The 15212-nt window shown below is 42.7% G+C and overlaps 1 protein-coding gene across 2 annotated transcripts in view; it reads right to left on the bottom strand.

Moving 5' to 3' along the window:
- The window catches only part of LOC124798260 (NBAS subunit of NRZ tethering complex-like), a 424226-nt gene that overhangs the window by 342261 nt on the left and 66753 nt on the right, over positions 1 to 15212 (bottom strand). For both annotated transcript variants that reach the window (XM_047261580.1, XM_047261581.1), the window contains exon 11: positions 12965 to 13153. In XM_047261580.1, the coding sequence (XP_047117536.1) occupies positions 12965 to 13153 (189 nt within the window). The remainder of the gene's footprint in view (positions 1 to 12964; positions 13154 to 15212) is intronic.

Raw genomic sequence — 15212 nt, 5'->3', positions numbered from 1 at the left:
GTGTACCTCAACACTGTCTGTGTAGTATTATTTACGTGAAAGTGAACGAAAGTTTTCCAAATGTTTGTGAATTGCATAACTGAGATGGGACTTGGGGACCAACCCCCTTTTCACCTAGCGGGATGTGGGAAATGGTCAAATAACCAGATCCTGGCTGGGCAGCTCACTGACCATCATTATTAATCTGTCGCTGAATTTGATTTGAGGCTGGTGCAACTCCCCCTACTGGACACGGTGCTTTAACACGCATGATTATTCAAATGGTTGGTTGGTTGGTTATAGTGACCAAAGTACTAGGTCATCGGTCCCTTTTTCCTCTAACAGACACATCTACATGACTGTAGATCAGAGACAGCCAACCACGCAAAATGCAGGGGAAGAAAACCCCCAAGATCTATGAAAGGTCAACGAACGTGATACAAGGGACATAAAGGAGAAAGTGAGACATCAGAGGAAAGGTAGGCAAGGCGTCCCATCTAGGGAGCAGCCTGAAGTCCCAGAAAGCATAATGAAGTGAGGGAACGTACAACAACTTGTCGCTGCTACTTACTAGAGATGCATCATCAGAAATTGTCTAGGAAAGACTAGCAGCATTGACAGGGCAAGAGAAGCACAGACAAAAGGTGAACAAGTCTAACAGACCAAGCAAGAGAAGGGAAGCAGAATAAAGGAGCAGGTAAGGTGAGGACTGGGCTGGACCACCAAACCCAGACAGTTGCAATCTGGTCTGGACAGAGGACACAACAGGTGTTCAGCCTACACCTCAATGGGCCGATAAGGTTAAATGGCCTTACCTTAAAGAGAGTGATAAAGGCCCCCATCATAAATAAAACATAAAACTAAAGTCAGGCACTGAGGCATCATCTCCTAGCACCAGGGGTAGTGAGTAAGGGAGATTGAGAGTCCAGCGCAAGGCAGCTAGGTTGTGACAGTCTAGCAAAATGTTGACCACCGTCGAATGGGAATCACAACGACAGTGGCGTGGGGTCCTTGTGACAGAGTAGATGACCATGAGTCAGCCAAGTATGGTTGACATGGAGCCAGCAAAGGATGGTAGAGTTGAGCGAGCAGTCTGCATGAAGGAGCTCCACAGATTTGTAGTCTCCTTTACCACCTGTAGTTTGTTTGGTGAACTCAGAGTGAGCCGTTCCATATTCCAGATTCCTAAAACTTGATGGCATAACACTGATTGGAGATCAGTTTCTGTAATATTGATCTCAACATTCGATTTACTGTTAGCCAGTTTGACCAGGCTATCAGTACATTCATTCCTCACAGGATCCCGATGTGGCCATGGGTCCAGACTGAATCCTAGATGGCAATGACAAAGGGGTGGTGAGGGTAGCTCTTGCAAACTGCTCAGGGAGTCGCTGCAGATGAGAACGGACTCATCGGTGCAGGAAAAGATATGCTCAAGAGTACAAGAGATGGCTAGTAATCCCACAGTGGAAACACTACAGCCATCTGGCACGGAGCACAGTTAAGTTTGCCCTATGTGGGTATAAACAGACCCCATGTGACCAGCAACCATCAAGCCATCAGTATAGATGACTTCTAAACTCCAGATTGCACCACAAATAGGGAAAAATGGTGACAGAGGGCCTCGGGAGGAACCAAGTCTTTCACACCTTGTGGAGTTCTGGACGAGAGATGCACCATGTGGGGCCGGAGGAGAGGTGGAAGAGGATGCAACTGGACTTCAGAGAGGAAGGACTGGATGTGGATTCTGATCGTAATCCTTGATCTGTGCTGCCATTGTGGGAGATGGATTTCCATGTTTGGAAAGAGGAGACTGTAGTTTGGATGATTGGGGGAGCTGCAAATGTGTGTAACATAACCGACAAGCTGTTGATGGCACCTGATATGCAATGAAGGTGCCCCAGACTCCACGAGTAAGCTGTTCATAGGGCTAATACACTCCTGGAAATTGAAATAAGAACACCGTGAATTCATTATCCCAGGAAGGGGAAACTTTATTGACACATTCCTGGGGTCAGATACATCACATGATCACACTGACAGAACCACAGGCACATAGACACAGGCAACAGAGCATGCACAATGTCGGCACTAGTACAGTGTATATCCACCTTTCGCAGCAATGCAGGCTGCTATTCTCCCATGGAGACGATCGTAGAGATGCTGGATGTAGTCCTGTGGAACGGCTTGCCATGCCATTACCACCTGGCGCCTCAGTTGGACCAGCGTTCGTGCTGGACGTGCAGACCGCGTGAGACGACGCTTCATCCAGTCCCAAACATGCTCAATGGGGGACAGATCCGGAGATCTTGCTGGCCAGGGTAGTTGACTTACACCTTCTAGAGCACGTTGGGTGCCACGGGATACATGCGGACGTGCATTGTCCTGTTGGAACAGCAAGTTCCCTTGCCGGTCTAGGAATGGTAGAACGATGGGTTCGATGACGGTTTGGATGTACCGTGCACTATTCAGTGTCCCCTCGACGATCACCAGTGGTGTACGGCCAGTGTAGGAGATCGCTCCCCACACCATGATGCCGAGTGTTGGCCCTGTGTGCCTCGGTCGTATGCAGGCCTGATTGTGGCGCTCACCTGCACGGCGCCAAACACGCATACGACCATCATTGGCACCAAGACAGAAGCGACTCCAGCTGGTGTTACTCAGACAGTGAAATGTATTAAGGTGCAGCCAACACTTTTGCGTAAGCTGGCAAATATGGGGACTCCACAGCAACTGAGCATCGAAGACCAGTCCTAAAAGGCGATAAGTCTCCACTACATTGAGCAGTTAGTCATCGAAATAAAGGTCTGAGTATGGGTGAACAGTACAATGTTGATAGAAGGGCACAATGCTGAAAACCGAAAGCCACGGCTGAGGGGCCATGCCTGCAACTTTCACATGGCAGCTTACAGTTGATGTTCAGTGACACCCACGCTAGAAGAGCAATACTAGAGGCAAAAATTGTCAGTTACAAGGAGGGTGATACTGAGGACCCCACAGCTGTTGCTATACCATTGACAACTACTAGAAAGAGAGGAGCACTCAGTACAGAGCCTTGTGGGACCCAATTCTATTGCATGGGCAGGGGGAGGGGGGGGGGGGGGGGATGACTGTGGGAAGTACCGACTCGAACCTGGAAAGTACAATGCAACAGGAGGGTCTGGATAAAAATCGGGAGCAAACCCCAGAGACCCGGCTCGTGTAAGGTAGCACGGATGTGGTGCCGCCATGTCGTGTCATTAGCTTTTGCAGGTCAAAGAAGACAGCTATAAGATGTTGACATCCAGGAAAAGCTGTTTGGATGGCAAACTCCAAATAAACCAGATTATCATTTTTATAATGGCCTTGGCAAAAACCACCCAGGGATGAAGCCAGAAGACCCCAAGAATCAAACAGCCAACACAGGTGCTGGTTCACCATGTGTTCAACCATCTTACAGAGAACATTGGTGAGACTAATTGGGTGATACCTGTCCATCTCTAAAGGGTGCTTATCCAGTTTGAGCACTGGGACAATGATGCTTTCTCGCCATCATGATAGAAACTTGCCCTTGCAGTTAAAAGATGACAAGGATATGACACTGACAATGCAATGGCAGGTGTTGGATCATTTGGTTGTGGATGCGGTCCGGCCTTGGGGCTGTATCAGGGCACTAGACTATGGCACTGACCAATTTCTGTTTGCTGAATGGATTATTATATGGCTCCAGGTGGCATACAGCACAAGATAACGGCTTTCACTCCACCTGCTGTTTTAGGACACGAAAGACAGCGTCAGATGCAGATGCTCGGGTATAGTGCAGAGTAAAATGTTCAGTGACGGAATCTGGGTCAGCATAGACAGCACCATTCAAGGTAACACCGGGTACACCTGCAGGTGTCTGGTATCCATAGAGATGTCTGATCTTTGTCTAAATCTGTGAAGGGGAGGTACGCAGTCGAATAGTTGAAACATATCACTCGCAGCATCCTTGTTTCCATCGATTTATTAGGTTGCGGATCTGTGCATGGAGCTGTTTAAAGACAATAAGGTGCTCCATTGATGGACAGGGCTTATGAGAGTGGACAGTCTGCCTACAATCTTGAATGGCCTCTGTGACTTCTGATGACCACCAAGGTACTGTCTTCTGTCAGCGTGGGCCTGAGGAACAGGGGATTGCCAAATCATCTGCCGAAAGAATGGCTGTAGTTGTATTCTGAACTGCCTCATCAATATATCCTCACAACAGGGAGCTAAGGGCAACAGCACAGGCAAAAGCAGCCCAGGCAACACTGTTGAGAGGCCACCACAAGGACGACACTCAGGGAGGGACAGGAAGGCCCAGGAAGTGGTCACTACAACATAGGTCATCATGGAGTCTCCAGTGGATAGATGGGAGAAGACCAGGGCTGCAAATGGATAGGTCAATGGCTGAGAAAGTTCCGTGTGCTACAGTGAAGTGTGTGGGGGTATAAACATTAAAGAGGCAAAGGTCAAATTGTGCCAGTGAGTTTCTGCGATCGAGATCTTTACCACAGGCAGCAATTGCGGTTCCACCCCACAAAGGGTTATGGGCATTGACATCATCCAAGATTAGGAAACGTGGGAGGTGCTGAGAAACCAATGCAAACAATATGTCCTGAGACACTTCACCATTGGGAGGAAAGTACACATTGCAGATGTTAATACCCTGAAATGCCCTTATCCAAACAGCCATAGCCTCCAAAGGTGTATTAAGAGACACAAGTTCAATATAGAGTGCCCAAAATATAAGTGCAAACTCCACCCAACACCGTCACAGATAGCATGATCCTTATAATATACCCAGTACCCATGAAGGGCTTGGGTCCACTATTCTGGAAGCCAAGTCTCCTGAAGGTCAATGTAGAAGGCAGGGGAAGTACTTAAAAGAAGATGTAGCTCAGCCAGGTGGTGGAAAAAACCACAATTCCACTAGAGAATAATTTGTCAATGTACTGTGAGGCCATGAAGGAACCACAGAAGCAAGTTATGCCCTAGGGTCACCTGCTGCCACAGGGTGAGGGGTTATGGCATCAATACACATAGGTTCCAGGTTCAGTCGTATGGTGCGAGCCACAGCCTCAGGAGCTGAAAGAATCTCCATCTTGGCCACAGGAATGAAAGGGGCATGATCTGCTGGCAAGAGGGCCACTGAGATATCCTCCTTCTTGGAGTACTTTTTCTTATATTTCCTCTCCTTAAAGGATTTCGATGATTGTGAGGGCTTCTCTGAATCAGTTTCAGGTGAAGAACATGATCACAAAGCCCTGTAACCAGCAACCTGTGGCACCTTCAGCCACTGGGCTGATGGACCCCCACCTGGTGAGAGGAGCCAGAGGAAGGTGATTTGTCACCCACTGGGAGGCAGGAACCAATGTACCTGGTGGGTGGAAAGCCATTGTCTCTAAAGTAGGTGTGGGGGGGCAAGCAGCAAGAAGGAAGCCCCCAACCAGGCATGGTCGAGCTGCCCTGAGGGCCCATCATAGGACGTGTAACAGGCAAGAGTGCCATCGCCGAAGGGGGCGATGTGGTTGCAGCTGTAGCTCACAATGCTGTTTTACATGCCACGTGCAATCGCTTTTATTCGTCTTGGCCTCTTGGTAAGTTAGTTTGTCCAGATTCTTGTAGTCTTGTAGTTTCTTCTCTCTCTGGAAAACAATGAAATCTGCTGAGCAGAGAGAACGGTGCTTTCCACGATTGACACAGACGGGTAGAAGGGCACAAGAATGTTCACATGCAGCACTCATCCACAATCTTTACAGATAGTGCTAGGATTTCAAAGTGAAGACATATGCCCAAATTTCAGACCCTTCAAGCACCGCATGGGAGGGAGGGAGTGGGGACAAGAGGGATGGGACATATGGTTTCACATTGCATCAGTATAGCATCACCTTGACCTTTTCAGGCAAACAACCAAGATTAAGGGACTGGTAGCGACGCAATTATCTTTTGGCCCCTTATGGTCGTGACGGACAAAGTGTATAACCCATCACTCCAAGTTGGTGTGTAGCTTACCATCAGATTCGAAGAGCACGTCTCAGTGGAAAATGATGGCCTGAACAATATTTGGGCTATTCTGGGGAGTGGGGAGTGACAGTCACTGGTATGCCATCAAGCATGTTACAAGCGAGCAGTGCCCCTGACTGAGCAGGAGATGCTGTTTTGATCAAAACTGAGCCACTTTTTGTTTTATAGATGGCTGCCACTTCCCCAAACTTGTCTTCTAAGTTCTCCACAAAGAATAAGGGCTTTGTAGCCAAGAAGGGACCTCAATCAGTCCTTCTGCAAACTATTGGAGGGACTATTTGCCTGTTTGCCACTTAGCCCTATATTCCTCCTACAGCATAGCTAGCTGACCAATACTCCACTGCTCGGAGTCCCTGTGCACCAGTTACAATGGGCACATACTCCTTGGTATACATGGGGATTTTTCAGCTCGGACACCAACAGTGCAATCCCTGCGTGGTCAGGGACTACAACCCTGCAGGTACTTGACAATTCCCCCCCCCCCCCTCTCCTCCTCAACAGGGTGGCTACCATGCTGGATTTTGGGTGTATTATCTTATTAAACAGAAGGGTGTAAAGATGGAAAGGCACAGAGGTGGTGTAAACCTTCCCTGCACAATCCACACTTTTGGAGAATTCTGAAAATTGGTGGCAGGCCAAACCCAACAATAGGGACCATAAATTCATTCAATGAAAAGTTGTAGAAAATGCCAGAAGTGTAACCAGATTTCCAATCATGAACCAGGTCCAAACAGGTTTGGCACCAAGAAAACCATCTGATGGAGAGCCAGAGGGGAAAAGGGATAGTGGAAGTATTACTGCAAAGGCTGGGGCCCCATGGTAGCCTAACACACACTCACACAAGAGTTGTGAGCCCCCTTGGGAATATTAAAATGGGTTGGCGTGGCTGAGGTATAAAAGACATATGATTGTGGCTTCTTTTCGAGAGGCTCAGTACGAAATTTGAAATTACTTAGCAGTCTCTTGAATTGCTTGCATGTTCAGGAATAAGCGGTAGTTTGCCATTCCTTTCCTCCAGGCCATCATAATTCAGTGCCACAGATGTGTCCTTAGATTGGTCTCTGGGATGCCCAGATCTAAAGTAGCCATTGTGCTTGCCTCCTTAGACAGCCTGTCAGTGAGTTTGTCACTTGCCACAATGAGGTGGCCAGTTTCCAAAAGAAAACTACGGAGTTTCCAGCTCCCTAAATTCAAATAACACATTATAGTTACTGGAGACCAATAAGTTTTGTGAGTAGTATTGTTCTATCAACATAGCAATAAAGAACATCACTGACCTTGGAGCAGTCTGTGTATACAACTCGAAAAATGTGGATAATCGTTAAGTACCGAGCAGAGTTTGTTGGTAAATGGTAAGAACAGTGTTTTCCTTGGGACTGTAAAGCACGTCCACACATACTACATGGTGGGGGATACACCAGTAGGAAGCTCAAGATTTACTTGTAAGTATATAAGCAAGTGGAAAATATAAATTCCCTACAAATGTCCTCAGGCCACAGTTCAGCTGGTCTGCCTGTTCAGGGAGGATTGATGAGCAGTAGGATCTTCTGATTTTGTAACATAGTAGAGTACTAATGATATTTACATCTCTGCTTGACTGTGACCATGTACTTGATCAGGGGTTGCTGGCACCGGACTCTCAAAGGTGGGACATCCAGTCCTGCAATGAGAATTGAATGGATTTGTGCAAAAAGGCTTTTGTTTCTGGTTTTACTTCACGATGGTGTACATGGTCTAATAACTGAATTATGGATGGTGCTGTTTAATAGCAAGTGACACATTCATAATGTAAGAGAGGGTTTTTTTCCATACAGTTAGCCTTTAGTTTCCTCCCCCATGAACCATGGACCTTGCCGTTGGTGGGGAGGCTTGCGTGCCTCAGCGATACAGATACCCGTACCGTAGGTGCAACCACATCGGAGGGGTATCTGTTGAGAGGCCAGACAAACGTGTGGTTCCTGAAGAGGGGCAGCAGCCCTTTCAGTAGCTGCAAGGGCAACAGTCTGGATGATTGACTGATCTGGCCTTGTAACAATAACCAAAACGGCCTTGCTGTGCTGGTACTGCAAACGGCTGAAAGCAAGGGGAAACTACGGCCGTAATTTTTCCCGAGGGCATGCATCTTTACTGTATGATTAAATGATGATGGCGTCCTCTTGGGTAAAATATTCCGCAGGTAAAATAGTCCCCTATTCGGATCTCCAGGCGGGCACTACTCAAGAGGATGTCGTTATCAGGAGAAAGAAAAATGGCGTTCTACGGATCGGAGCGTGGAATGTCAGATCCCTTAATCGGGCAGGTAGGTTAGAAAATTTAAAAAGGGAAATGGATACGTTAAAGTTAGATATAGTGGGAATTAGTGAAGTTCGGTGACAGGAGGAACAAGACTTCTGGTCAGGTGACTACAGGGTTATAAACACAAAATCAAATAGGGGTAATGCAGGAGTAGGTTTAATAATGAATAGGAAAATAGGAATGTGGGTAAGCTACTACAAACAGCATAGTGAACGCATTATTGTGGCCAAGATAGATACGAAGCCCACACCTACTACAGTAGTACAAGTTTATATGCCAACTAGCTCTGCAGACGACAAAGAAATTGAAGAAATGTATGATGAAATAAAAGAAATTATTCAGATAGGGTAGCATGGAGAGCTGCATCAAACCAGTCTCAGGATTGAAGACCACAACAACAACAACAGCCTTTAATTGGCATTGGTGAGATAACCAATTTGGTTGGTTGTCAATTAGCAGACCTAAAAAAGGCAGAACTGTTCAACAACCTGTAGCAGCTAATCTAAGTCAAGATCAGTGTGGGGATGTGCTGATCTGAGTTAGATTTTGCTGGTGAGAAATAATACCCATTATTCTGGTTCCAGTCATATGTCTTTTATATAGTTCTCTGAAGTTGACACTCCACAATGTGTTATAGTGTACAGGTGTAACATAAGCAGAAATCATCAATGTATAGTGCTATAGACTCCACAGAAGTTATAATATAGCTATCACAAGGAGGATATTCTGCTACCTGCAGAACCCCATTCTCTTGAATGTATTGACATCTAGGAAATGTTCGCACTTGGACTCAAAATGAAATGATAATGAAATCAAGACCCTAAGCTGTTGCCAGGCATTGATATACATCAACGGGGACAGTTGAAAATGTGTGCCCCGACCGGGACTCGAACCCAGGATCTCCTGCTTACATGGCAGATGCTCTATCCATTTGAGCCACTGAGGGCAGAAAGGACAGTGCGAATGTAGGGATTTAGCCCTTGCACACTCCCCATGAAACCCACATTCCCAACTTAAAGTCCACACACTACATTCGTAGTGCCCCTGCCCACTACACTTATTACTCGTGGCAGACAATCTTACTGAGACCCGTAAGAGTTCGGGCAATGCGTATGCATCCAGCACAGAAGAAGAAGGTCAATGGCTGGTGACCTTAACTATATAAAGACGGTCCAACTGATAAAGAGTTCTCTTTATAAATAATTCTCTTTCAAAACTGGCTGGCAGCCGGAAAAAAAAAACTTTATGTAATGTGAATAAAATTTACTAATGTCATGTTGTATTTTGCACCTTTTGAAAGTCAAAGAATGCAGAAAGCAGGTGTTAGCAGTCAGCATATTTGTCATGGACTGCAGATTCAAGGATCAGAATATGGTTAATGGTAGGCAGGGTGTCTCAGAAACCATGTTGGAATTTAAAACAAGATTTTTAGAATCCAGGCACCAACAAAGTTGCCCATCCTTTCAAACAATTTACAGACACTGGCTGTTGGACAAATTGGACTGCAGTTATTTCTGTATGTGCATATTTCCCAGTTTTAAGATGGCCATTATGATGGAAATTCTTCTTGCCATATTCAATTAAAAACCACTAAGTTATTATTTTTACTTATTGCATTTGATGGTGTATAATGCTGACATACATAAGTCCACAATTTTGTATTTGTTTACTAACAGACACCCATGCAATTTCATATGACATGATGTATGCCAAGAACAAAAACACAGAAAATACAGAGGAAACAGACATAAAAAACCATGATGTGATATATACTAAATAAGGTATCATGAAATTATTGACAAGAAACAATATCTGGAACCAAACAGCACACATGTAATAACGTTTTACATTGTTAATAAAGGATGCTATTTTTGCATGTTTTAGAATCAAAGAAACCACTGGTGATGGCGATATTATTGCTGAAACTAGTTTGGGAATAAATAAATAACAAAAGTGCTTTGCATCAAGGCATACCCACAGTCCCATATTATTGTTTTCTACACAAACATGAAGAATTCAAAATAAAATTATTGATTGTGCATTGTGTTGGATCATGGGGGAGTATTCTGACACAAATCTGAAGGGCTATTGAGTCCCTATTAATTAAAAAGGACATAAGTTTCTAGGCGTAAGGAGCACAAGCATAAAAAGCTGCATTTTGCCAGGCATTGATGAACTGTGAAGGTAGTGCACTGGCTGCTCAATGCAGGCATTTCTAGCAATGTTTCATTATATTCAGGGGACTGGTGCTAATGTCTCCATTATCAGAGATTTCTGTATTCAGCCAATGGCCACAAATGCAGCAGAGTTTATATTTTATACATGAGAAGATCAGGTGTATACTCTCATTTTTAATTAAAAATGTGCTTTCACCCAGTCATTTAAATGATATTAAGTAGTTCATTTATGTGTTGTATGTACAGCTTCAAAATGCTCTCCTACATTCTGCAATGGCAGCTGCTGCTTCCTCAGACCGCCATGGTATGGGCTTCCATCTAGGAAGGCCCAAAGAGAAGAAGATTATGGTGTGACTTGCTCTACAGGTTTTCAGGTCCAACTGAAATGTATCCATTTTTTTCTCATCCAGTGAGCTACTGCAATTGCAGAACTGCCATGACTGCTCTCAGGTTTTTTTGAGGATCATGAATTAGCTGAGACAGCCTTCTCAGTACATTGCATCCACTGATAGCATATACCAGGAGATGGTAGCTTCTGTAGTTATTTTGACTGAGAATACGCACATCACATCATACCTGCACATTCATGGATTCACCTCAGTTTTGGTCACTGAGAGTTTTTATTTGCTCTCATGGGGAAAACCTAGGATGGATGTTTGTAATGAATTTACAGAGACAAATTACTGGAAGCTAACCATAATTAATCTACAGCTAGGAATAAGGTGTTTTATCAAAGATGGTGATGATAATTAGGTTACTAATGCCACTGTGAGAATTAATGTCTCTTGACTTTTGCATGAGAGTGAATATGAAAATCACCAAAAAATTACAAAAAATTATATTAATTTTGAACAAGTTCCTTACATATTTGTAGTTCCTTTTAGTTTTTCCCAACAGTGTCAAGTGGTTACACATCTACAACCTTTAGGCACAGTGCTTCTTGGCCACTGTCTACAATATGGTTACTGCCCTCAGCCTTATACAGCCATATGGTACAGGCTATGATGTCACCATTGCTCACTTCATTACTGTACAAGGGAAGGTTTTTGTCTCACACCAGCCACATCCACTTTAATCTCTAGATGGCCAAGTTTCATGCTGTACTCAGTTGAAAAACACCATCTTTATTGATGAAATGTTATCTTTATTGGTGGTATTATCAGATTTTTTATATCTATATTTTCTTTAATTATATTCTCCCAGAAACTGTTGGCAATCTTGCTGATAAAAGTGTCTTTGAATCTTATTTCTGGCTCGTTTTCCAATGTCTGTTCAGCTACGTCAAATTTCTCTGGATAACATAATCAAAGACATATCTTGTATTCAATCCAGCATTGTTTTATTGTCTGCCCAACATAATACTGTCCATTAATGGCTTACTACAGCAAACTGTAGGATAGTGTTAGCATAGCAAAACAGATGAAAGGCTAAAGAATGTAATGGAATAGCTTTCTTAATGTGCAGCTTCCCCAAGCATTTAATGCTGTGCTATTTTTCCTCCCTGTAGAGGTACACAATATATAAATGCATAGTCTCTCTGCAATATGACCGAATACAAACTTCTCCGGCTTTCAGCTTCAGAATGTGGCTTTTACCAGATAAATGAGAGTGTGGAAAGTGTTACAGCTGGCAGAGCAAGTGCATAACAGAACTATGCTGAACTGAACAGCAGAGCTCTTGTTACAATCATATTACAATCATTTAAGCCAAAAATACAATTTTCAAAACACACTTAATCCCATATATGCTACTCATGTTGCTAATAAGATGCATGCTCAGTTTTATATACACCAGAGACAAACAACATCATAAATTTTTCATAATAAGACTCCATAAATGCAATGTACTGCGAATTCATGCTCTACATTTATATTCTCCATTGTAAGACAATAAGTGACTACACCTTGTGATTTTCTTGTGGTACCAGAATTAAACTAACACTGTTAGTTATCTCTTCCATAGTCAATACAAAGGTCCAATTTAAAGAGCAAATCCAAAAATTGCTTGTAAAGCAGACATTAACTAATAAAAACCTCACATTTACCCTTGTATGATTACTGCATAGATGTTACAGATGTTTATGACAGTAAATGTTAGCAGATTACATATCTAAAACACGAGAACACAAAAGCAGCTAGAAGAAACAAAATAGTAACTCCAGTTCAATAATAATACATTTGATTTATTTCCTATGTCTCTCCTAGTACTTTAATGAAGATACCAGATAAAAAAGTATCATATGTAACAGTCACTTGGAGGATTATGAGATTTGTCTTGTATAGATTTGTTATGTTCAGTAAGTTCTTGACAAATTGTGGTTATAATGAGTTATACTAGTCATGAACAAACCATACAAATTAATAAAAACTACAGAATACTCAACAAGCAGAAGAACTGAAAACTTATACAAATGATTAAATATAATTTACAAAATTTAATACTTGAAAATTATTGTATTCTTATTTCATCTATAACTTTCGTAATACCTTTCTAGCATAAAGTTCTTCTGGTGTGGTACTTTTCAGACCCAAAAGCCTGTATGTTCTATACAGCAATTTCGGTTTTTTCCTTCTTGGTTGGAATCTTTCAATGTCTGTTATCATATACACACCAGAACGTAAAATATATGCAGATTTACTCAAGAGTGAACTTTCTTCTTCATCATCACTGCTCTCCTAAAACAATAATTGTAAATATCCACTATACACAGACTGTTTATAAAACGAAAGTTAAAGCATATACTAATGTGAGTCACGTTAAACAAACTGAAGCAGAAATTTCAAGACAGTAAACCTAGAAAAAACTATATTGGGTCTGAAATTTTACAATAAGGGGGCTTCTTAAGTAAATGAGAACAATTAAGCAATGAAAATGGTATCAAAACAGTAGGCAGGAGAACTTCAAACATATAGCAAACACATGAAAATCAACACTAAAAAGCTACAAAAATTATGTTTAATTTTATCCATATTTTGCAGCTTCAAACATGACTGTATTCAATACGCTGGAAGTATGAATTAAAAAAAGCCTTCGGTCACAACTTTTCGTGTTTCATTAGAAACACACTGCATTTCAGACCCTGTAGGCTCGTCATCAGGTGTTATTTGTCTTAATACATGCTTTATTCTTTCTCTTGAATGGAATGAGGTGAAATGCATATTACTGTCATAAGGGGTTTGATGTTAGGTTATGAATTTCTTAAGTCAAACGTGGAAAATATGTGCGAAATAGTGGGAAAAATTAACAATGCAAACTTACTACATAACCCAAGAAAAGTGTTTTTAACTTTTTGACACCATCACAGATTATTTTCTCCATCCTGTTCATACAGAACACTTCACTCAAGAGTCACATTTGCATACACATGTTTATAAACACTTCACTTCAGAGATTTTTTGTACATGGTGTGATCAAAGACAAATTTATTCATAGTGCTAGAGATCTAATTGTTAAACAATTCACATATGCAAGGAATAACTTTGGAATAGGTCTTTAAAATTACTTAAATAACTGTGGCTTGCAAAATCTTTTAGTTCATTTAACATAGATGCTGACTGAAACTTCCTGGTAGATTAAAACCGTGTGCCGGACCGAGACTCGAACTCGGGACCTTTGCCTTTCGCGGGCAAGTGCTCTACCAACTGAGCTACCCAAGCACGGCTCACGCCCCGTCCTCACAGCTTTACTTCTGCCAGTATCTCATCTCCTACCTTCCAAACTTTTCAGCGCACACTCTGCTGCAGAGTGAAAATCTCATTCTGGAAACATCCCCCAGGCTGTGGCTAAGCCATGTCTCTGCAATATCCTTTCTTTCAGGAGTGCTAGTTCTGCAGGGTTCGCAGGAGAGCTTCTGTAAAGTTCGGAAGGTAGGAGACGAGATACTGGCAGAAGTAAAGCTGTGAGGACGGGGCGTGAGTCGTGCTTGGGTAGCTCAGTTGGTAGAGCACTTGCCCGCAAAAGGCAAAGGTCCCGAGTTCGAGTCTCAGTCCGGCACACAGTTTTAATCTGCCAGGAAGTTTCATATCAGCGCACACTCCGTTGCAGAGTGAAAATCTCATTCTGGATAGATGCTGATTTTTTTATTTTGTGGAGGTATATCTCCAGTTGTTCTAACAGATTTAGGGTCTTACCATTGGCTTCATTATGAAGTACTACCAAATTGTTCTCTAGTCTGCTAATGACATGTTTTGTTTCCAACATACATTGTGCAATAACTAATTTTTTAAAGTAATTGAGCCTCAAAACATTTACATGTTTTTGAAAATGGGTCTTGAAATTTCTGCCTGTTTTCTCTACATAGTAGGCAGAACAACTGGGGCATGATATTTTGCCCATTCTATTGTTGTTTCATGTATGTTTATTTTATTTTATGGTATGGACAAGTAAGTTTCCTAACTTTCTGTTAGTTGAGAACGCAACAGTTACATTTTTTTTTCCTTTAAGGTCAGCTATTTTTTGTGATATGGGACCCAGGTATGGGATACTGGCATATACTTTCTCTTCTTTCACAGTGTGGCCATTTGTGTAACTGAATTGTCAATCATTTTGGTTGTGTAGCCATTGCTTATGGCAATGCTCTTTTGTTGTATCTATCTCATTCCTGAGGCTGTTTTATTCTAAACCAAGACAGTGTATTCTGTGTAACATGGACCTAAATGAAGCATGTTTCTGTGTGGTGGGATGGCACGATCAGTTGTCCAGTGTTACGTCTGTGCATGCGTGTTTTCTGTGTAT

This window comes from Schistocerca piceifrons, chromosome 5 (genome assembly GCF_021461385.2).
Source record: "Schistocerca piceifrons isolate TAMUIC-IGC-003096 chromosome 5, iqSchPice1.1, whole genome shotgun sequence".
In the NCBI taxonomy this organism is placed as follows: domain Eukaryota; kingdom Metazoa; phylum Arthropoda; class Insecta; order Orthoptera; family Acrididae; genus Schistocerca; species Schistocerca piceifrons.
Note: the sequence above shows the minus strand (reverse complement) of the source record. Positions and strands in the feature narration are given on the sequence as shown.